The 25,260-nt window shown below is 39.3% G+C and overlaps 1 protein-coding gene across 1 annotated transcript in view; it reads left to right on the top strand.

The window, feature by feature from the left end:
- LOC128052468 (cell surface glycoprotein CD200 receptor 1-like) overlaps positions 1-17,692 on the top strand; it is a 114,426-nt gene extending 96,734 nt beyond the window's left edge. The window contains exon 7 of the mRNA XM_052645043.1: positions 17,475-17,692. Within this exon, the coding sequence (XP_052501003.1) occupies positions 17,475-17,692 (218 nt within the window). The remainder of the gene's footprint in view (positions 1-17,474) is intronic.
- Positions 17,693-25,260: the final 7,568 nt, after the last annotated feature.

Genomic DNA, 25,260 nt, shown 5'->3' with positions numbered 1-25,260 from the left:
TTTGAGGAACTGTATTTATATGATGTTTGTTTCATGATGGCATAATTGATAGCCACTGCTAATTTTGGGGAAAGTTAAAGATATTTCTAGAACAGTGTTTTCCATTTTCATTTTGATCATGACCACTTGGGAAATTGGTTAAATGCAGATTCCTGGATGCCACACAAGACTTACCATATCATAATCCCTTTCCAGAAGGGTCAGGAATCTCTTCTTTATAGAGTCATCCTTGTTGATTCTCTTGTGGAGGGTTCTTGGGGTCAGACTTGAGAAACACATCCAGAGATGGATGTAAGTTCTGAATAGAACTCTTAATGCTGAAGTTTATCAAAAGCCGAAGAAGGAACTCCAGTGGGCAGAGTTTACAGTGGTGCCATCCACGATGAGGCTAATAGGGAAGAAGTTAGAAACCTGAGCTGGATCACATATGAAGCTGGATCAGCTCAGATATTAGGACAAGAAACAGAATAAGGTCTGCAGACCCAGGCACCAGCTAGCTATGGCATCATTATGCACTTTAAAAGTCAAACTTTATTTATTGGTATATTCTTGGTTCATTTCCCTATTTTTCTCCCAAGGCATATAACAAAGTCTTCTTTAAAGTTTGAGACTGACAGTGTTGACATCTCACCTTAAGAGGGAATTTACATATCTCTAGGTCAAAGTGGAGAAGGAAATGGCAACCCACTCCAGTGTTGTTGCCTGGTGGAGAATCCCAGGGATGGGGGACCTTGGTGGGCTGCCATCTATGGGGTTGCACAGAGTCGGACATGACTGAAGCTGCTTAGCAGCAGGTCAAAGTGGTGGTAGCTACACTGTCTTACCTCAGAGAACTCCATGCAGAAGGTGAGATCCTTGGGAAAGTATCAATTAGTTACCCACCTTTTTTTTACACTTAATTGTTTTTATTTCTGGCTAATCATTGAAAGTTCTGGGTTTTATTTTAATAAAGAAGCTTCTTTATCAATTTCCTGAATTCTTCTAATAAGGTTTAAATGCCAGTTTTCAGCTCCAAATGCTAGATGACTCCAAGTAAATTTATTTAAATAATTAGGAAATGAATAAATCCATAGATAAAATGTGTTTCTGGAATGGCTGATTTAGTGGTTCAACATGTCTTCAAACATGAAAATATTTTCCATCTCTCTCTGGGTCAAAGCAATCTGCATCAACCTAAGATTGGTTTGTCTTGTGTTTATAGAATGGCGTCATTAAGAATCAGAGTGATGTGTTTCTTTATACATGTTCAGCAGGAGAGAGTAACAGCATCTCTTCCAATCATGAACTAAATGTCCTTTCCATGTTAATTAGTAAGAACTCATCCCTGACTGGAGATAAGGTCAGTTTTCCCTAAGTAACATGGATTGAAAAGAGATGGAGTAATTGATACCTAATAACTATTTGGAATCTTTTTGGAGAAGATAGGAGAGGGATACTAGAGAGGCATTCAGTGATCCAGTCTACTTATATTGTAGAGCTTTCCACTTAAAAGTTAATGTCTCAGCTTGGGAAGTAACTTTGTACAATTCATCCCTCCCAAGTAAAGTTAAAATGCCTCCCCATGACTCACAGACTCATGACTTAAGCCCCTTGGGCTTAAGGTGTCCTGGGATAGATAGAGCGGCAAGATAGTCCATATACTGTCACTTCAAATAACAAAGAAAAATTTAGTGGCAAGAATGGTTGTTGTTTCTACTGGGAAGTCAATTTAGTGAGTTTTTGGTACAAATGGAGAAAAATTCCCCCTGACGTCCTAGATACAGCTTTTGGGATGATTCTCATTTATGCAAACACTGGGTGGAAGATGGAGAGGACTATGATTCTTCTCATAGTTAGTACTATTTTCCAATTATTCATCCTCTATTTCCAGGTCAGCGCCCCTTTTCTCTACCCCTTCCAGCTCATCCTTTTCCCAGACAATTCTCCCCATCCAATGACTCCTTTTCCTCTTGCCTCTACCTCCTAATTTTAGTACTTTCCAGAGCTCCAGCCCTAGACTCTCTATCAAGCCCAAAGGACCTATACTATTTACTTTTCTTTCATACAATAATCTTTAATAGCCATAAAGTTCAGAGCCCAATTTACTAGCAACTAAACACTAGTTTCTCTCTCCAGGGTAGGAAGGCTTAGTCATTAGACTCTTCCTAGGGGGAAGGAGAAATGTTTGCTTTCCTTCTTAAGGGTGGAAAGTGATGAGAACAGATGGAGGACAAAGTTCCCTCCATCCTAGAATGGGTTGAATCACTCCTCCCAATGCAGAGAAGCAAGGAAAAACAGGAAACAGGTAGTGTTGTTTCCATATTAAAACATGGAATAACTTCCCTTTTCAACATTCACATCCTGCTACCTTTGTATTGGGTTTTTCTGGTGGTTCAGATGGTAAAGAATATGCCTGCAGTGCGGGAGACCTGGGTTCAATCTCGGGGTTGAGAAGATCCCATGGAGGTGAGCATGGCAACCTACTCCAATATTCTTGCCTGGACAATCTCCATGGACAGAGGAGCCTGGCGGGCTACAGTCCATGGGGTTGACAAGAGTCGGACACAACTGAGTGACTAAGCACAACACCTCTGTATTACTGTATGTTGTGTCTTGTACCTCTAGAGTAATTCCTTACAATTAGGGGAGAAAATTATGACATCCTGAGAGCTTCATGAGTCTTGGCCTCTGAATGCCCTCTGCTTGATGGTATCAGAGTGCGCTACTGGAATTAAAACCCAGTGATTCCATTATAAACTTCTATTTTATATTAAACTATCAGGACCCTGGTCACCAAATTTCCTGGGAAGACTCAGTGCAGGAGCATAGCTAATGATGGAATTTTATCACACTGAGCAGTTTAGATATTTTAATAGTGTGGAAATGCAAGATAAATATGAAAAAGCAGCTGTGTTTTATTAGAAAAACCCATAGATATTACCACATACAAGTCAGAGGATTATGAGAAGTAAGAAAGAACATTTTGCCACCTGTTGAGCAGACACCTGAATCTTTAAGGGCTGAAATATTTACTTGGTGTGTACTGGCCAAAGAGTTAAGGTTTCCTGTTTGCTTGTCTCTTATTAAGAGGAGAAAAAGAGTAAATTCTCTCCCTCCCACATTCAACCAGGTAATTTTAGGCCACAGAGTTTATTAGTATTCAGTTGTATGTCTAGGCTTGAATAGATAAAAATAAGCAAACTGTTTCAGATTTCTATAAGCACAAGCTTATTTGCCCCTCAGGCACAAGTATAACTGTCTCTGTTTGCTACCAGTGATCAGCAAATAGGATGGCCATTTTCATTCATGTATTTTGTTTTGTAAAAGGCTGCATCCTTCTGGGCTCTGCCTGTCAGCATTTTATGTGTCTGTTTCTCTTTCTACTAAACTTTTACCTCCAAGCCACAAAATACTAAAGCAGGTGAAATATCTTTTCTATCTGTTAAGAATATTCTCCTCCACTAAAAAATGGAAAATTCTCATGTTATTCCCCAATGCTGCCACATGATAAAGCCTCAGGTAGCTATTTAAATTTAAATTCATTAAAATATGAAAAGATTAATTATTCAGTTCCTCAGTTGTACTAACCATATTTCAAAGGCTCAGTAGCTGCTTGTGGCTAGTGATTACCATATTGAACAGCACTGAACATTTTCATCTTTTCAGAAAGTTCTATTGGATACAGGCTTAGCTGAGTAAAGATGCTATATAGAAAGCTATGTCCAGTTCCAGTTGGCTGTAACTTATTTTTAAGCTAGTTTAAGGATTTAATTGGGTATAACTAGAAATATTTTGTTTTTGTTCTCTAAATGGCTCAATTTTTTTCAATCTGTGAAAAACAAGCTCTTGGATAGACAACTAGAGAACAATGATGCAAAAGTTAGATAGTCCTAGGTCTAGCTCAGATGTCTTTACTACCAGCTATACAGCCTCCCTTAATCATGTTGCCTGCTCTGCCAGTTTCATCGTCAATAGGAAAGGGTTGTGTCGTATTTATTTTTGTACCCACAGCACTTAGAACAATAAGTATTCATCAAGTTATACCGTAAGATAATGTACATGAAGGATCCTCTCTGTATCTTTAACCTGTTCTTTAATCTGTCAACATATAACTAGATGGAGGATTTTATTCATTAAATTTTGAAGAAAGGTGCCTTAGTGATATGAAACTTGAGGAGAAGAGAAGATGCCTAAAGAGGATTTTTAGAAAGCTTTAAGAAAATCACAACAAAGGATCGAGTAGATTCTTGAAAGCTCTCTGAGTCACAGTGATGTAATTTAAATGTTTTGGTTGCACCTGGTTTCAAAGTAAGACTAACCAGGCCTCATTCTATATGGGTTGCAATCATATGAGAGACTAAATATAGATCATGTAAATGAGTTTCTTTTACATCATCTTCTTCTCTTACTCTTTGTTCCCACAACCCTCACTTCCTCAAGGTCTGTATTGGAGCCATAGTTTTAGGTGACCTTAGAGAAAGTACAATAACCCCCTATTCATGGACATGGGTTTGGGTGGACTCCAGGAGTTGGTGATGGACTGGGAGGCCTGGCATGCTGCAGCTAATGGGGTTGCAAAGAGTCAGACATGACTGAGCACCTGAACTGAACTGAACTGAACTGTAGAATCCAGCTTTCCTTATATAGATACATATCTAGGTCCATCTAGTCAAAGCTATGGTTTTTCCAGTAGTCATGTATGGACATGAGAGTTGAACTATAAAGAAAGCTGAGCACCGAAGAATTGGAGATTTTGAACTGTGGTGTTGGAGAAGACTCTTGAGAGTCCCTTGGACTGCAAGGAGATCCAACCAGTCCATCCTAAAGGAAATCAGTCCTGAATATTCAATGGAAGGACTGATGATGAAGCTGAAACTCCAATACTTTGGCCACCTTATGTGAAGAACTGACTCATTTGAAAAGACCCAGATGCTGGGAAAGATTGAAGGTGGGAGGAGAAGGGGATGACAGAGGATGAGATGGTTGGATGGCATCACTGACTTGATGGACATGAGTTTGTGTAAGCTCCAGGAGTTGGTGATGGACAGGGAAGCCTGGCATGCTGCAGTCCATGGGGCCACAAAGAGTCAGACATGACTGAGTGACTGAACTGACTGAAGTGAAGACCACAGAGTAAAGTGAAGCAGACCACCAATCTATCAATATACACAACAAAGCATACCAAAATCACAACTAACTGCTGAACAACCATCCATAAGAAAGACTGGAATCTACAAAAAAATAAAAAGATATTCTACATCCAAAGACATGAAGAAGAAACCAGGGGTACACCTGCAACATAAACTCCATATCACCCAGATGGACAATCAACAAAATGGAGAATAATCATATTGCAGAATTTCTCCCACAGGAGTGAGAGCTCTGAGCCCCATGCAGGCTCCCCAGTCTGAGGGTATGGTATTGGGAAGAGGAGCCCCCAGAGCATTTGGCCTTGAAGGCCAGTGGGGCTTGATCACAGGAGCTCCATGGGACTAGGGGACACAGAGATCCACTCTTGAGGATGTACACAAGGTCTTAGGCACACCACAGACAAGGGCAAAAGCAGTGACTTTATAGGAATCTTGGAGGATCTCCTGGGGTGGCAGGTTGGGGGCGGTGGGTGAAGGGGTGGTGGGCAGCTGTGGAAAAAAGGAAGAGGGCTCAAATCAATAAAATCAGAAATGAAAAAAGAGAAGTTACAACTGACACAGAAATATAAAGGATCATGAGAGACTACTACAGGCAACTATATGCCAATAAAGTGGACAACCTGGAAGAAATGGACAAATTCTTAGAAAGGTACAATCTCCCAAAATTTGAGACAGGAAGAAATAGAAAATACGAACAGATTGATCACAAGTACTGAAATTGAATCTGTGATTTTAAAACCCCCAACAAACAAAAATCCAGGACTAGTGGCTTCACAGGCGGATTCTATCAAACATTTAGAGAAGAGTTAACACCCATTTTTCTGAAACTATTCCAAAAAGTTGAAGAGGAAGAATATGTCTGAACTCATTCTATGAGGCCACCATCACCCCAATATCAAAACCAGAAAAAGATACAACACAGAAAGGAAAATTATAGGCCAATATCATATCCAAGGGTCAGACTTTTGTTAAGCAACTTCTAAATTAATGGGGAAACAAACAAAGCAGGCAGCCAGATGTATGTGCAAGAGAATTCCAGCTGAAGGGACACAGAAGTCAGGCTGTGCTGGCAATTTGGAGGAAGGCCAGGTTACTCTGGAAAGAAGGACTGAATGTTCAAAACAGATTAGCACCCTGACAGACTGAGAATGAGTTTGAAGATCTCTGTGGCCAGAGACTGAGGATTATATTATTCCTTGCTTTTCTCTGTAAAGCAAGAGCCCAGATGCGCTGAGTTCCAGGGCTGAGCTGGCCAGGCACATGGCCCAGCCTCAACTCTATTTTTACTTCACAGAAAGATGCAAGTCTGCTCTCCACGTTTCCTCAGCACCGGAGAACCTAGTTCAGTGCATCGCTGTTCATCATAGGCTACCTTATTTTCACATATATTCATTTTCATTAGGTCATATGTGGTGAACCTATAGTCATTTGCATGTTTTACAAGAGTTCCAACTGTATCTCAAATCCCACAGGATGTAATTGAAATGGTAAAATGATCCAACTGCTTCTTTTCAAAGTGCGGCTTCTGTATCTTGTCTTCTTTTATGAATTTAATGGGAGTGGTACACATGTGAGGAGGTCTTCTCTTTTCGTCTAATATTACTTTTATTATTGCAGATATTCTTAAATGACTCTATAAAGGTGAAAAATATACTCTCCAAAAGTTAATTTGGTGAAGCTCCAATTCTATAAATTCAACTTAAATAATGAGTTAACGTCATTCCAAGTCCCTGTCCTGTAACTTTGTTTTTTCATTTCAGAATAGTGACTACAGATCTGAGGTCCATCAAGCTGTACGAAGCTCTTTCGCAGATACTTAGCAGTACTGCAGGTCTGCTCATTTCTGTGCTAGGACTTTGTACTCTCTTTGGCTTTTTAAAATTCATGGATTTTGTAAAATTCATAGGTCCTTGGCCTTACGGTGGCCACAGTCACATAAGAGACTAGTCAGTCTCAAATTCTGGACATTGCTTCACCCTCCTTTCCTGAAACACGTACAAAGACAGCTTGTCCTGGAAGCCTGTGTGATTCAGGCAAAGGACACTGAAGGGACAGGGACTCCAGAGGCCTGAGTTCTAGTTGCTAGCAATTAGTATGAGTGCTTAGCATCATCCCTATGTTTTCCTCAACTGCAAAACAATGGAGCTGGACCAGGCAACTGCAACGGCTCTGCTGGTTCTGACACTTCTTAAACTCACAAAGTGTGAAGAAGGCTAAGGCAAACGACAGTAGGGAGGGCAGAACAGCAGCAGGCTTTAGGCCTCCCAGTTGATACTTCTCATCTGGTTTAGAAAGCAGCCAAAAAGCAAAAGATTTCACAAGAAAGTATTTGCTCAAAAGTGTTCTTTTAAAGAATACTTAAAAACAAATATCCTAAGTGTTTCTCACATAAGAAATTTATTCTATCCCATATCTCTAGGTTCTCTATGTTGCTGTTGGTAAAGTATTTGATGGACTGTATGAGATTATGACTGTCACAATATTATTTTCAGATACTCTTGCATTTGAAAATCTTTAAGCATTCTTAAATATAATTTTTAAATGTTAATTTTATATCTTTATGTGTGTGTATTTGTGTACAGATGAGAATATCTATGTCTTGGAAGTTGTAGTATATATCAACAGGAAAAGGAAACAATTAAAAAACTGATTTCAAAAATTACTCCATTATGTAAATTAGGTTCATTGGCATATTCTTTATTCTCTTTCCCAAGGTTTCATATTGTGTCATATTGCTGCTCATCTTGACATACACTCTGCCCCATGAATGTATGCATGCGAGTTTAGAGCAGTGGCTCCTAGCCTATTTTCACAGCCTCTGGTCCTGACAGAATGCCTATAAAACCTTTATGTCTTTATACCAAAGACATAAGTTTTATGCCTATAAAACCAAAATATCTTTATACCATAACCTTTCATTCATTCAGTTAATCCAAAGAATATTTTATATACCTGACACTTTGTTAGGGAGTGAAGATATAATAATAAATAAAAGAGAAGTGTACATTAAATGAATAGGAGCTGATTGTTTGTTACAATCATGATAGCGCTACATAGAAGAAGTTGAGGTGCCCCAGAGCAGAGAATGGGGAACCTGACTTGTGGCTGAATATGTGGGAGGAATGTAAGGGAAGAACTCCCAAAAGAAGTATGTCCTTAGATTTAAAGGAAGATGAGCAGTTGTCTAGCTGAGGGTGAATACAAACAGCAAAGTTAGCATTAAGGCCTTAGTTTCTAATGCCCTTCAGCAACTCTGCCAAAAAAAAGTCTCCTCAAAACACACTACAGTTTTTCAAACACAGAACAGTCTTAATTCACACATACAAAAGATTCCCCAAGTTAATTTCCTCTAGCGATTGTAATTATGGATGACATTAATCTTTTTTGTATCTTTTTATATTTTCCATACTCTTTATAATGATCATATATTATTCTTTTAACTTTCAAAATAATGACTTTTATTTTTAAAGAAAAAATATCAATGGGATGGCAATGTGTACATTGTTAAGACCTCTTACATGTAAATTGGTTGGTACAATGTCTGGGACAGCCTATCCTCTCAAATATTTGTTTCCTTTCTTCTTATTTGTCTTCTAATCCCCTGTACTGGGCATAGTATGGAGCATATTGCTCAACAAATATTTGTTGAATGAATCCATAAGTAAAACCTCTAGCCAGAATTATGGGCATTGATTATAGGACTGTTCATCTATAACGATGCAAAAACAACATAGTTTAGGGCCAAGCACTCTTACCCTGACAATGACATGGAATTGAGAAAGACCTTCTGAGATCAAACTTTTGATCTTGCTGTAATTAATCTGGGACCCTAAGCCACTAAAGTAACTACACATAGACAACTGTGATATCTGAATACTTTTTGAAGTTAAGTTATAGGAAGAATATTGTCTTTCATGAAAAAACTTCTGATCATAATGTTCGTATTACAAACTGAAATCTAACAGTATAAACCCTGGTTAGTTTGGCAATATAATACAACTATTATATTTTTAGTAATGGCTGTGAAAAGCCATTAGAAAGTCATAATTTGGGGTTCATACCCATTATCATTCAAGATGAGTCAGTTTTGGTAAAATGTATCTTCTTGGATTTAGAGACTATGATTCAAAGGAGGGGAGCATAAAGGTCAATAGGAATACCAAAGATTTCACCCCCCTGTGATCTCAAGCCCATCCTAGGCTTTCATCAAAAGTACACAAATCTTTTTATACCATGGTAATAAATAATTTGTAGCATAATTTGCAACATGAGTTGCTTCACTCTAGTGGAGGAAACCTCAGTTTGTTTCTTCCCTTTTGGGCTCTGTCCCTTGGCCTAGGAGAATGAAAATAAATCAGACATGATCTTTAAGGATTTCTTCTCCGTTCCACCTGAGTGGGCTTCCTCTCATGTTACTAAATGCCCAACAGACACAATGCTTCCACAAAAGACATTCCATCAAAAAAAAAAAAAAAGATATTCCATCAAGCAATTTATCACTTTTTCCCAGTGTCCATTTTCTGGCTGTCCATACGGAAATGAACGTTTTATCATGATCCTGTGACCCACACATCTCTCACTCTCACCCCATGTTACCTCTTCCAGGGAGGTAATCAAAAGCAAATGATTTAAAAATTGTAACACTCCCAATGACACAGCTAGCAACATCTGGAGTCTCTATTGAGTCCACATGAAGTTTAAAGTTCTTCTAGTTGAAATAAGAATAATCCAAAGAGACAACTAATATTATAATTTAAAATATCTTCTCCTCAAAACTTAATATTAAGGGTAGCAGAAAATGCATGAACAGTATAGACTTGGTTTGGAAATTCCCACATACTGAAAACAGGCTCAATTTTCTTAGACCTAGAGTATGTCTAATTTTACCTGCTTTTTGATTCTGTATGTGGGCATAGAAAATTGAGTGCTATGAAAGACTGTGGAAAATCTTACTTCTGCAAAGAATCCCAGTAGAATAAAGGCTTGACTTAATGGCTAGTTCAAGAGTCAGTAATATGGAAATTTGGGATCTAGTAACAGAAGTTACAACAGCCATTAACATTTCTGGGACTAAATTTTGCTTACGTATGAGGTGGAAAAAAAAATAGTCCCCAGCCCCTCAGAGTCTTAATGAAATATTATATGGCTTCAAATCAAGGATGTATTTGCCAAATTTCTTTACTAACATCAGAGTTGATGTTCAGACATATGATTTTAGAGTTTGTATCTGAAATGTTGAAGTTATCTTTCTCTAAATGGCTATTGCAAATGTGTTATTATTTAACTTATAACCCATGGCTAGAAGGTGATACTGATCTTGCAAATTGCACTGAGATTATTCTAGATGAAAGTCATGTGGCAATCATGAACTCCTGTATTATCTGTCTCTATGTCACAAGTCATTTTGGTTTTTTTTTTTTTTTTTTTGGTTTTCTTTTCTTTTTTTTTTTAATTTTTATTTTTACTTTATTTTACTTTACAATACTGTATTGGTTTTGCCATACAATGACATGAATCCACCACGGGTGTACATGCGTTCCCAATATGAACCCCCCTCCCACCTCCCTCCCCATAACATCTCTCTGGGTCATCCCCATGCACCAGCCCCAAGCATGCTGTATCCTGCATCAGACATAGACTGGTGATTCAATTCTTACATGATAGTATACATGTTACAATGCCATTCTACCAAATCATCCCACCCTCACCCTCTCCCTCTGAGTCCAAAAGTCCGTTATACACATCTGTGTCTTTTTTGCTGTCTTGCATACAGGGTCGTCGTTGCCATCTTTCTAAATTCCATATATATGTGTTAGTATACTGTATTGGTGTTTTTCTTTCTGGCTTACTTCACTCTGTATGATCGGCTCCAGTTTCATCCATCTCATCAGAACTGATTCAAATGTATTCTTTTTAACGGCTGAGTAATACTCCATTGTGTATATGTACCACAGCTTTCTTATCCATTCATCTGCTGATGGACATCTAGGTTGTTTCCATGTCCTGGCTATTATAAACAGTGCTGCGATGAACATTGGGGTACATGTGTCTCTTTCAATTCTGGTTTCCTCGGTGTGTATGCCCAGCAGTGGGATTGCTGGGTCATAAGGTAGTTCTATTTGCAATTTTTAAAGGAATCTCCACACTGTTCTCCATAGTGGCTGTACTAGTTTGCATTCCCACCAACAGTGTAGGAGGGTTCCCTTTTCTCCACACCCTCTCCAGCATTTATTGCTTGCAGATTTTTGGATCGCAGCCATTCTGACTGGTGTGAAGTGGTACCTCATTGTGGTTTTGATTTGCATTTCTCTAATAATGAGTGATGTTGAGCATCTTTTCATGTGTTTGTTAGCCATCCGTATGTCTTCTTTGGAGAAATGTCTATTTAGTTCTTTGGCCCATTTTTTGATTGGGTCGTTTATTTTCCTGGAATTGAGCTGCATAAGTTGCTTGTATATTTTTGAGATTAGTTGTTTGTCAGTTGCTTCATTTGCTATTATTTTCTCCCATTCAGAAGGCTGTCTTTTAACCTTGCTTATATTTTCCTTTGTTGTGCAGAAGCTTTTAATTTTAATTAGATCCCATTTGTTTATTTTTGCTTTTCAATGCAATCCCTATCAAGCTACCAGCCATATTTTTCACAGAACTAGAACAAATAATTTCAAGATTTGTATGGAAATACAAAAAACCTCGAATAGCCAAAGCAATCTTGAGAAAGAAGAATGGAACTGGAGGAATCAACTTGCCTGACTTCAGGCTCTACTACAAAGCCACAGTCATCAAGACAGTATGGTACTGGCACAAAGACAGAAATATAGATCAATGGAACAAAATAGAAAGCCCAGAGATAAATCCACACACATATGGACACCTTATCTTTGACAAAGGAGGCAAGAATATACAATGGAGTAAAGACAATCTCTTTAACAAGTGGTGCTGGGAAAACTGGTCAACCACTTGTAAAAGAATGAAACTAGATCACTTTCTAACACCTCACACAAAAATAAACTCAAAATGGATTAAAGATCTAAATGTAAGACCAGAAACTATAAAACTCCTAGAGGAGAACGTAGGCAAAACACTCTCAGACATAAATCACAGCAGGATCCTCTATGATCCACAAGTCATTTTGTACAGCTTTGCTCTAAGGTGTACAAATCCACACAATTTGAAGAAAAAAGATCATTTGGGGCAGAGGAAAAATGAAATCAATCGTAACTACTATCTCAGACGTTAAAGAGATGGTTTCTTAGGTTTCTTAGAATATTTTGTGTCTTCCTACACACCTACTGCATTCTCTCCAGGACCCAAAAAATGTCTACAGTGAGATTAAAACCTTCCAATGTGTATATTAAAGGTTCTTCAATTAAAGAGAGAGAGAGAAATGTATGATGGAGGACGAATGGAATGACAGTACCATGGTGCAGTAGTTGCTAATTCAAACACTACTAACCGGCAGCACATAAGGGGCATCTGTTACCATGCAGACAAGAGAATTTGGACAGGAAGTTTAGAACAAATGGCTGTGAAAAGATTCTTTCAACCTTTTGGCACTTTCTTGAATGAATTACATACCCCCACATTCTGTATGAATTCAACAAGGCTAAAACTAAACTCCTCATCTTGACAGTTGACCTAAGAGGAATATGAACCCACTCTGAATTGTGGATGAGCCCTTGGGACTCTGCCTTTTCAGAGTCTTCATTTGCCCAACCTCCCCATGCAGTACCAACCGCTGTAGCCAAGGGAAATTTCCTGGGGCCTTTGATGTCTTGTCCGGAACCTAACCTGAGGTTACAACATGTTCTTTCAAATATTTTTTGCTGAAGAGATCTCATTTTACTTCTCCAAAAGTACACTTCTTCTGATTCATTAGATCAGTATTTCCAACTACCTGACCCTTGTAAGGTCCAAAGATTATCAAGAGCTTTGTAACTTCTTCATTGGTTTCTTGTGTTTTCCTGTTTTTGAATTCCAGTAAAGCTGACCCCTGGATGGTCACGAAATCAACCAAACAACTAAAACCACAGTACTCAACAGGAAATTTTGCACTTCTCTTAAAGCAAATAGCAAGCATAATTGGGTGAAACAAAGGAAGGTTATGGGTGACTCACTATAGGTTGGACTTTCAAAGGTAAATGTAATAATTGATTTTGGGCCATCACTTTTTAGAGATTTTCAGGAGAGATAATTATGCTGCTAAACATCTATAAACTTGCCTTTTATTTTTTTCTAACTTACAGAATTCTTGCCAGTCTGATCACTTTGGTTAATCCTGCTTCTACTGCCAAGTGTTCATACCACCCACTATTAGAAAGGCAGTGGTTTTCAGCCTGTGCCCTAGGGATCTAAGAAGGTGTCTCAGAGGCTATCGTGAGGCCCAAGGGAGGCTAAGTAAGTCAGGAATCAAACCACATTGTTTCTGTCACCAGGATATTTATTGTTTGCTTTAAAAATGGAGCTCTGGGTAAAACTTAGTTTGGAAAAATGAGTTCTTTAATTAAAATGAGTTTGAAGATTGCAAAGCTGAGTATCCAAAATCCAAGTATCTTTGGACACAGTCCCAGAAATAGTAAGTGACATAATAATAGAGAACAGAATTGGTGGGATTATGTTCTTCTTGGTTAAGTTCTCTGAGCATCAGAAAGGATTCAGTACAGAAGAAAAAATTGATGTTTGTTCATTTAGTCATTTATCCCACTAATATTTATTGAAAATTTGATTAGTGCCAGGCCCTGAAAAAACTCCTACTTTTGTGAGATACCATCATTTTACCTGTAGTTCTAATGAAGAGATCTTTGACAAGGACAAATAATACAATTTTTAAAGTGATTACCACTTTCTCTCTCTCTCTCTCTCTCTCTTTTTTTTTTTTTGTGTGGAGCCTTCAAGTTGCAAGGTAAGTATTACTATCTGTTTGCTTCAGATAAGGAAAGTAAACCTCAGAGAGATTAAGCAATTTCTTCAACATCACTAACTCAGTAAACAATCTTTCTACCCTCTCCTGGCCCTCTTCAGCTTGCCATCTCTGAGAGGGCACATTATCTCTGAACTCAGTAAAATCACATATAAATTGAAGGTAATATTTTCTTTCTAAACCTATATGATTGTAAAAATTAAAATGAGAAAATTTCAAAATTAACAGAAACAAAAATTATACTGATATTCAGTGATGGATTATTTTTATTGGACATTGTACTTGATGTTTCACTCTAGGCATTGCTAATTGGAAGGTCAGAATTAATCATCACATAATTACAGATTAAGAGCATTGCTTGGGCAACTGGAAAACCGCAAGTGAGGATAGTGTTCCTCAAACTACCTGAAGTAAAAAAAAAAAAGTTTTTTAAAATTCTCACTGCTAATGGATGAATACTCAAAGTATAAACCCCTCTCTTTTTTTGAATAGCTTCAGGAAAATTAAAATTATTGTGACAAATTGCTGAAAAAATTTCTTAACGCTCTTCTCAATCGCTGTATAACCTTGTCATGAACTGAAAGAAAAAGTCAGCAATGGACTCCTTACTGCACTGGTTGTTTATTTCTCTAAACAGTTAGCTCCGACTGCTAAGCGATGGCCTCATTGCCTATGGGCAGTAACAACAATTACAACCCTGCTAACGGAGGCTGAAAGTTAACATTTGGTCAGCCAGTCACTATATGCACTCAATACAAGGCTCAGTTCTAAGGGAACAGATGCCTGTCCCCTGGAAGGTCAATTGAAGTTCAACCTGTGTTTTTATTTTATTTTTTTAATTTTAATTTTATTTTTTAAAATATAAATTTATCTATTTTAATTGGAGGCTAATTACTCCACAATATTGCACTGGCTTTGCCATACTCAACCTGTTTTTAGACAACACAGTGAGTGAGTGAGTGAGTGAAGTCGCTCAGTTGTGTCCAACTCTTTGCGACCCCGTGGACTGTAGCCCACCAGGCTTCTCCATCCATGGGATTCTCCAAGCAAGAATACTGGATTGGGTTGCCATTTTCTTCTCCAAGACAGTGGCTACCATAAAAATTTGTTACATGTTAGATCCTATCACCCTGCTACCCATAGAAATGGAGGTCCTGGATGGAGCATGATTGTAAAGAAACCACATGCATGATCTATTCCAGTTGCCCCAACCTGAGAAGTGAGACTTTTCCAAACACTGATGCATAATGGTTCACAGATGGGAGCAGTTTTATGAAAGAGGGAAAAGGATTAGTGGGATATGCAGTGACTTCCCAAACCCAAGTCATGGAGGCACAAAGCCTACCTCCTAGGGACTTTTGCACAAAGGCTGAGCTGATAGCCCACACCTCAGTCTTAGAGCTCAGGTCCTACCTAAGAGGCCAGATCCAACCAATTACTTCCCAGTCTACATAAAGGAATGATTAGACAAAGCCCAGAAACAGGCTTCGAAAGAGATCTAGAAGACCCTGAATGGCTAGTTAATGAATGTGAGCAATATTTCTTTCCCAAAACTGCAGCTTGTCAAGCCATCAGGGAAGCTTATCAGGGAACGCACTAAAGGAAGCAAGTGAAGTCAAGTCAAGTTGCTCAGTCGTGTCCGACTCTTTGCGACCCCATGGACTGTAGCCTACCGGGCTCCTCCCATGGGATTTTCCAGGCAAGAATACTGGAGTGGGTTGCCATTTCCTTCTCCAGAGGATCTTCCCTACCCGGGGATCGAACTGGGTCTTTGTTCAGTTGAGATCCTGGTAACTCCTGACATGACGTGTAATCAATTGGAGAGTTGAGACATGCTCCATCTGTACAATGAACAGCCCTAACATCAGACACACCAGAGGCCTCCACATAAGATCCATCTGACTAGAGGGACATATCCTGGGAAAGACTGGCAGATTGACTGGGCAACTTCAGGTATCTCCTGGTTCTAGTGGATACATTTTCAGGGTGAGTAGAAGTGTTCCCCACTAGAACTGAAATGGCAGCCAAAGTGGCTCAATTATTACTGAAAGAGATAATATCCAGGTTTGGGCTCCCAAGATCCCTACAAACTGATAATGCTTCAATATTCATGTCTCAAGTGACAAAAGGGATAACAAGTACCCTGGGCATAAAATGGACCTTGCACTCAGCCTGGAGACCTCAATCATTGGGGAAAGTAGAGAGATCCAATCAGACCTTAAAATGAACTTTAACCAAACTATGCCAGGAGACTCAAGAAAATTAGATTAAGTTACTCTCAATTGCCCTGCTCCATATGTGGTTAGTCCCAAGGAATAAAGTGTATCTGAACTTATGTGGTGGACTCATTCTCCAAGCCTGATAGAAAGGACGCTTTAACCCTCTTGAAATGGAATAATTCAATATGCCCTCCAGGTAGAGGAAAACATGGAATATGGTAACCAGGTGCTGCCTGCACCCACTAACTTGGCCCACCATCCTTTCTGGCCAGGAGACTGGATGAAGCTAAAAACCTGGAAAATAGGCAGCCCACAAGATCAGCTTACTCCCAAGTGGAATGGATACCACCTCGTGATCCTAATCTCCCCCTCTGCCTTGAGGTTGCAGGGGATCACTCTGAGGGCACATCATACTCGAGTGAAAGAGGGCCCCCAAACCCAAACCTTCAGAGACACAACCTGAGGCAATGTTTTGATGACTTGTTTGAACCTCCCTCTGACTTGAAGCTTTGCTTCCAAAAAACAAAAAAGTATGACCAGGGATATTTAGGACAGATAGAACTTCACTGATTGTTGGATTTGTCACACTCAACCCGAAACAGTAAAGGACTATTAATTACAGGAATCATTGCACTCCTAAGGGTGCTAGTGACCTTGTATAGAAAGCATACATCATACTGTCACCATAAAAAAGGTAACAGCAACTGTGGCAACGGTGACCAGTGACAGTGACACCAGGCTCCACGTTAAACTCTTCAGTCTAATTTGACTAAACAAATTTGGAATAGGGAAAAACAAACCCTGCATAGCCTCACTTGGTTTTTGTCTTTCCTGGGCCCCTTAATGACCAGTATCTTCCCTGCTAATATGTGAGCCATGCCTAATTATGAAATTCCAAATGGTGGTGCTCAGGGACATGAACAGTTGAGCTCTGGCCTGGTGATAACCAAACTTATCTAAAGGCTGGGAGAAGTTCTGCTCCTCTCCCCACAGTTACGCCAACCATAGCACCAAATCGGGAGGAACTAGTTATGGGATATGGACCTTTGCCCCTCAGTACCCCTCAAGAAGGAGGAGCAGAACAAGACAGAGGAGAGATTTGTAACTAATAAAGCCCCTTAACAATCCTGGGGAATAAAAATAGATAATAAAATAAGTTCTAACCTTTTTTCTTTACTCAGTGCTTCCTATCGTTTCACTTGCCTATAGGGTGCCACGTGCAGAAGCCTTGCCGCCAGCGCTTCAGGCCAGAGCTCCTCACAAAACTGCTGCGTCCGACACTGACATTCAAGATGGCGGCAGTGATGGTGTGCAGAGACGCTGTGCCCCTACATGCGATTTGGGGCATGAACGGCACAGCCCTGCGAGAGCTCAGCCCCCTTCCAGCTGAGGCTGTCCGTTGTCCTGATAAAGTACCCACCACATAGCTTTTGAGAGGGAACAGCAAGTGCTCTAGGGTGAGGGCTCACACCTCACCATTTTCCCTGATCAAAGAGAGAAACTGTCCTTTACTTCTGGGATCAAACTTGGTCTAATTCTATTGGCATGAGTGACACTAGAAAGGAAGACACACGTTGGGGACCAGCTCAGGCAGTAACAGTTATAGGCAGCAGGTTTAGGAGATGTATTTTTGGAGCTTTCTGGACTGAATGACCTGAATGGTCAAAACAATTCTTTGTGAGCTGAAGGCTTGATGCAGTCTCTTTGGCCCCATCCTCTCAGAAGTAAATGTAGATTATTAGAGGCCACATCCTGCCTTTCAGAGAGACATATCAGCTTCTACTAGAAAAGAGCTCCTTTCTTACTACACATAAGTGGGTAGAAAGAATAATTAGCACCATCATTGACTTGTTCTTTATTTCTTCCCACTTCAGCATATATTAGAATGGTTTTATTGCCATAGAAATTTTCTGACTGCCTTTCTTCTATATTACCTAAGACATAGTTCACAAATAGGCCAAATAAGGAGTAGAAACTAGGATAGAATCATAGGCTAGCTTCTTACGCAGACACACACAAGTCGGGCTGAGGATCCACCAGCGTGGATAACACTACCCGTTCTGTTGTTTGTAGTTGTCTGTCTTGATTGGCTGGTACCTGTGCCATTCCAGTTTTGAATACCAACTCCAGTGCACAATTACCCTCTGAGAGCTAAACTAGTGAAATACAACACATCAATGGATGCAACGAGCTATCTTCAGAATTAACCCCAAAAGATTCCTATAAATGGGGGCCTAAGAAAGTATAAAAACACTCAAATTCAAGGTGTAATAGAAGAGAGCAGGTCTGGAATGTGACTTAAGAAAGCCCACACCTAGAGAACTATCCTTATAAATTATGTCTCAATGATAATGAAACAGCTTTTGTCCAGGGACCTCACTAAACAGTCTGGCTATGGCCACCTCCCTCTGACGGTCATATGAGAAATACACATCAAGTACAAGACCAGAACACATACATTTGCTTCTGTAAAAATGTATCCCAAATTCCAATGGGGTGGCCTGTGGCTCAGGACAAGGGTGCAGAGGCCTCTGTCTGCTACTTTTATTAAAGTTCTGTTTTGTCCGTTTTCATCTGGGCTTAGATCAATGCCTCTGATTTCTCAAGTGTACCACACTGATGCCAAGGAAAGGCAGCACAAGAGCTTGTTAAGTAAAAGGGAGGGCTGGTGTGTATCACCTTAGGGTTGTGGGAGTCTGATCTATTTAAACTCCCCACCAGACACCCTCTCAGGGCAGGGTGGACCTCAGAAAGGAGCTGCTCCTGGTCATCCACTGCACCAGGTATGCAGAGGCAAGCAGACTCCCAAGAAAGAAGATACTGGGCAAAAGAGACAACAGCCTTAATAGAGTGGCTCAATAAAAGTCCTTCTTGACATGTCCAGTTGCTTGAGCACTGAGTGTGGGGCAGTGGTGAAAAGGGGGAATGAAACCAGAGGCCTGGAGCTTATCTTACAAGCTAATTACATTTTAACGCTGACTAAAAAAGGAACCTGGTATTAGAAAACTGGTGGCTTACAAAACCAAAAACAAAAGAGTAAGGATCACCAGTATTCTGTCTGCACTTCCAGGAGAGAGAGGGATACTAACTTTAGTGAACAGAGCTGGGCACTCGAAAAGAAGTTAGCTCCAGAATCCTTTATGAACAATTCCAAAATTTAAGAAATCTCTGAAAATGGAAGCTGTTTCACAATTCTTTTAGTGACAAAAGGTGACATGAATTGATATAAGGCAATTTATAGCCTTCATTTATCTCAGTGTGAATATTTTGTGATATAGATATATTCATAAGTTTGAGATTGGAAGTTGCTTCTCAACCCCTAGCAAGGGAGTGTTTTCATAGACAGTAAATGAACTGTTTACTTCTCCAAAATCTTAAAAATTGTGAAATCTGAAATACATCTGGCAGCAATCAGCTAAAGGATTAAGTATTGTGATGCTTGATATGTGTGGGCTTCAATCCCAGCTCAACCACTCATGTGTCATGTGACTTTGAGTAAATGACTCACTGACTCCATACTTTGGTTTCTTCTTTAGTAAGATAATGATATTGCAAGCTCAGATATTAAAAGAAGTTATGCACAGTGTTAAGCACAAGGCCTGGCAAGTGGTAAACATTTAATAATGTTAGTGTTTATTGATCTGAAAGACTGCATATCTCCCCTCTCTGATTCATGGTCATCAAGGAGTTACCAATGCCTATCAGCTCCCAGGCCCTCTGTTCGCAGGAAGGTGGAAGCTTGGTTAAAGAGCAACAGTGCTTGAGTCACTGATGATGTATTAGAAATCAATAATTTGGCTCTCTAATTCCAATCTCAATCTCTTGAATATCTAAAAAAAATCAGATTAAATGAAAATCAGAGATAGACTCACTTCTGAGATACACTTTTTAATCCTCTTGATTTGGAACAGATTTTAGTTAAACACACACAAGAGCACTTTGAAGCTGGGTAAATTGAGGCCAAGAAACTGAGAAAGTAAATTTTTGTTTTGATGTGAACATTATAACTGTATGAGAGGCTTGGCTATTGGTTTTAGTTTGTTATTGTTCAGTAGCCCAGTCGTGTCTGACTCTGTGCAACCCCACGGACTGTAAGACGCCAGACTCCCCTGTCCCTCACCATCTCTCGAAGTTTGCCCAGTTTCATGTCCATTGTATTGGTGATGCCGTCCAGCCATCTCATCCTCTGACACCCTCTTCTCCTGCCCTCAATCTTTCCCAGCATCAGGGACTTTTCCAATGAGTTGGGTGTTCATATCAGGTGACCAAAATACTGGAGCTTCAGCTTAAGCATCAATCCTTTCAGTGACTATTCAGGGTTGATTTCCCTTAAAATTGACTGGTTTTAGTTTACAATGTGACAAAAATGCAGTAATCTGAAATAGAATTATCTAAAATGTTTCACATTGAATACTAGCCCTGTGAAAATTTCTGTGAATAAAAGACTTCAGGCAAATTATTTTAATTAAACAATTTTTTTCACAGAACATTTATAAACACTTGCAGAATTAGTGTTAGAATGAGCACACATTGGAAAATATTATTCTAAAGAATATCAGCTTCTGGTATAGTTTCTGGATAGGTAGTTTTCAGCTATTGGGTGATTTTAAGGATGTTAAACTTTAATTTTTAGAAGATAAAATCATCACTCTTATACAGATTTTAAAAAATGAACACCTTCCAAAGATTTAATATAATAAGAAATTAGCAAGATGTTAAAACTCTGAAGAACAGACACATATTTAGGTAATCAGCAATGCAAAACTTAATTTACTAAGTGACATAGAACCACTTAAAAAAAAAAAAGAACTACTTAATATCCAGCAGTAAAATATAGTTTGGAATTAAATTTTCTACAGAGAAGAAATAAATTACATGTCTGTTAGATACAATTAATTTGTATTTCTATAGAGACAAGATTATTTGCATTGCACTCAGTTTCTCCAGTTTACAGAGCTGTGAAATAGCCTTGTCAAAAGCAAGAATATTCATATAAAATCAGGTAACTCCAGAGTGTACAATACACAGATAACAATGAGCATTCCATTGAAAGAATACTGTGGGAAGCAAAATAATGCCCCCTGCCCTAGATGCTCATGTCCTTTAATTACCTTTGAATATGTTATGTAGAAAGGGGGAATTAAGATTGCAGAGGAAATTAAGTTTGCTAATCAGATGACTTTATGTAAGAAAAGTGTCCTAGGTTACCCAGGTGGGTGCAATAGAACCCACCTTTAAAGCGGAAAAGGGATGCAGAGGAGATGGTCACAGTCAGAGGTTTGAAGATACTATGCTGCTGGCTTTGAATAGGAAGAGGCTACAAGTCAAGAAATGATGGTGGTCTCTAAAAGCTGGAAAAGGCAGATTATCCTCTGGATCCCCCAGGGCGTGCTAACACCTTAATTTTGACCCAATAAGATCCATTTCTGAAATGTGACCTCCAGAAGTACCAGATGATAAATTTGTGTTTTCATCCACTAGGTTTTGGTAATTTTTTTACAATAGTAGGAGAAAACAAGTAGAAACACCTAGTAGTCTCTGCCCATTTAAAAATCTTTCATAAATTTTCCTAATAAAGGGAAATTTTTGACTTTATAATAAATGAACTTTTAAAACTCCATAAATGCTTCCTTCAGTGTATACAAGTGCATGACAATATAGACAAAGATATTTTAAATCTATTATCAACTAGGAAAACAACAAATTCAGTAAAAAGAAGTAATTAAAAATATTTGGATTAGATTATTTAAAATCAGGACATTTGTTCTAACAGAGATCAGGTTTTATTGCTTTTGTTTGAAACCAGAGCCTGCTCCTCCTCCATCCCCTGCCTTAGGGGAGACCCTGCCAAACTTCAGGAGAAGGCTTTAAGATGAAAAACAGAGAGGAGGAGGAGGTGGTGGTGGTGGAGGTGGTTAGTGTGTGTGTGTGTGTGTGTGTGTGTGTGTGTGTGTGTGTGTCCTTTGGGTGGGGGAGGGTTGGTTACTGGATAGATATCTCTGCAAAGAGCAATAGATAGAGAATACTAAAACTGCAAGCCATGTGGATATGGGGCAGCTAGGCTCAAAGGGAGGAAAGATTGTCCAATTTGCCACCCCCAATTTCCCTCCAAGTTGGCAGTTTGTGAGACTTTGTAATTTACTTATGACTCTAAAAGCCTTTGGTATTAGTTGATAGTGTTTATTTGTTTATCAGCTCTCCAAGGACACCTGGCCAACCACTGAGACAGAGAAACACCTGAGGATGCTCACTGACTTCTACCTCGGGAAAGAGGCAGAAACAGTTACCTGGAATCAGCTAAAGACACAGATTTTCTTGGAAAGAAGATGGCTATCACAGATCAATCTGATTTCGGTATTGACCATCTGGTGATGTCCATGTGTAGAGTCTTCTCTTGTGTTGTTGGAAGAGGGTGTTTGCTATGACCAGTAGATTCTCTTGGCGAAACGCTATTAGCCTTTGCACTGCTTCATTCTGTACTCCAAGGCCAAATTTGCCTGTTACTCCAGGTGTTTCTTGACTTCCTACTTTTGCATTCCAGTCCCCTATAATGAAAAGGACATCTTTTTGGGTGTTAGTTCTAGAAGGTCTTGTAGGTCTTCATAGAACCATTCAACTTCAGCTTCTTCAGCATTACTGGTCTGGGCATAGACTTGGATTACTGCGATATTGAATGGTTTGCTTTGGTAACAAACAGATCATTCTGTCATTTTTGAGACTGCATCTAAGTACTGCATTTCAGACTCTTTTGTTGACTATGATGACTACTCCATTTCTTCTAAGGGATTCCTGCCCACAGTAGTAGATATAATGGTCATCTGAATTAAATTCACCCATTCCAGTCCATTTTAGTTCACTGATTCTTAAAATGTCGATGTTCATTCTTGCCATCTCCTGTTTGACCACTTCCAATTTGCCTTGATTCATGGCCCTAACATTCCAGGTTACTTATTCCTTGGAAGAAAAGTTATGACCAACCTAGATAGCATATTCAAAAGCAGAGACATTTTTTTGCCAACAGAGGTCTGTCTAGTCAAAGGTATGGTTTTTCCAGTAATCATATATGGATGTGAGAGTTGGACTATAAAGAAAGCTAAGCACTGAAGAATTGATGCTTTTGAACTGTGGTGTTGGAGAAGACTCTTGAGAGTCCCTTGGACTGCAAGGAGATCCAACCAGTCCATCCTAAAGGAAATCAGTCCTGAATATTCATTGGAAGGACTGATGCTGAAGTTGAAACTCCAGTACTTTGGCCACCTTATGTGAACTGACTCATTTGAAAAGACCCAGATGCTGGAAAAGATTGAAGGTGGAAGGAGAAGGGGATGACACAGGATGAGATGGTTGAATGGCATCACCAACTCAATGGATATGAGTTTGAGTAAATTCTGGGAGTTGCTGATGGACAGGGAGGCCTGGCATGCTGCAGTCCATGGGTTGCAAAGAGTTGGACACGACTGAGTGACTGAACTGAACTGAACTGATCACAGATCAGCCGGTTTTCACCTGCTAGTCAGTGTCAGGTGCTGGTTCCAGGACCAGATTATGCGAGACTGAGAACCTGAAGAGAGTTCAGAATAGATTTGAGAAAGTGAGACACTCCCCTTTGTTCTCTCCCAGACAGTTGACTCCAAACTGGCTTGGAGAAGAAGAGAAAGAAGCATTTGTGTGAACTGGACTGTTTGTGAGATAATAATTTTGAATTTGACCAGATAAGAGTAAGTATTTGAAAGTGACAAAATTAATTTTCTGCCACCATCACAAATGGGGATTTGGAATAATAAGGTTCATATAAAGTTATGAATCAAAGTGTGATTTTAAATCCTGAGTTATGTGTACAGTTGTAATTGGGAAACTTCATACCCATTTGTGCAGGATGAAGAAAGTAATCCAAGGCAGAAGTCAGGAGGAAAAAATTGCCCCAAGCAATAGAATGGAATTGAAGCCAATATCAAGTAGTTAATATGGAGAGAAAGTGACTCAGGAAAGGGTGATTGAATCTTTTGAAAAAGTAGCAGCAACTGACTTTCATCTCAAACCCACCAACTATTTGGCTGTTTTGCTGATCTCTCTGGGAATGAATAATACACGAGCCAAAAAATCTGGAATGTGTTGCTTTGAAGTCCAGGTTGCAAATTGAAGCATTTGGAAGAGAAAAAGACACTGGGGAAGTGAACCATTGGCCACAGAAATGGCTTTAAAGTGTTTTAGGCCATGTCTTTTCATGCCAGAACATCTGAGCCTTGGCAAGGGATGAAGTGCAGCCCATGAGAATAGGAAAACTGTGTTTGACAGAAGAATTCCCAACCTGTTTCAAAACAGTTTAACCTGAAATATGAATGAGAATGACAAAAAAAAAGTATAGATAAAGTTCTACAATTTTGGTGGTTAATTGGTAGGACATTGGAAAAACCATAACAAATTATCCAGTTATTAGAATCATAAGAAAACATCAGGGAAGAGAATCAATAAGCAGATTTATGGCCCTGCCTTACCGTGTATCCCAGTCCATAAATAACGGGTACTAATTAATAGAATATTTAATACAAGGTGGTAATGTGATTTCATGAATGTCATTTGATGACATACAGGGATGGGACTTATGACTGCAATGTGTGCTATGGAGTGTGATAACTAAGACTGCTCCATCTGGTGTAGCCATGCTGGAAAGCAAAGGGACAGCTCTTGGATTTGTTACTTTTTTTTTTTAATTTTAGAACCCAACCACTTGGATTTTGGATATAATACTCAGAGAGTCTCACACAGGCCCATAAAGATTTATTGCAGCTGTTTTGGTGGTGGGAGGGAATTGGAAGCCATCAAGGTGTCCATTGGAGGAAAGGAGATAATCAAAATACGGTGGATGAATACCACAGATTATCATGCAGCCATTAGAAACAACAGACTGGACACAGATATAACACCCTGTACAGAGCTAAAATAAATGGTACTGAGTGAAAAAAAAAAAAGAAACACAATATCAACATATAACACA

This window comes from Budorcas taxicolor, chromosome 1 (genome assembly GCF_023091745.1).
Source record: "Budorcas taxicolor isolate Tak-1 chromosome 1, Takin1.1, whole genome shotgun sequence".
NCBI classification, from domain to species: Eukaryota; Metazoa; Chordata; class Mammalia; order Artiodactyla; family Bovidae; genus Budorcas; species Budorcas taxicolor.
Note: the sequence above shows the minus strand (reverse complement) of the source record. Positions and strands in the feature narration are given on the sequence as shown.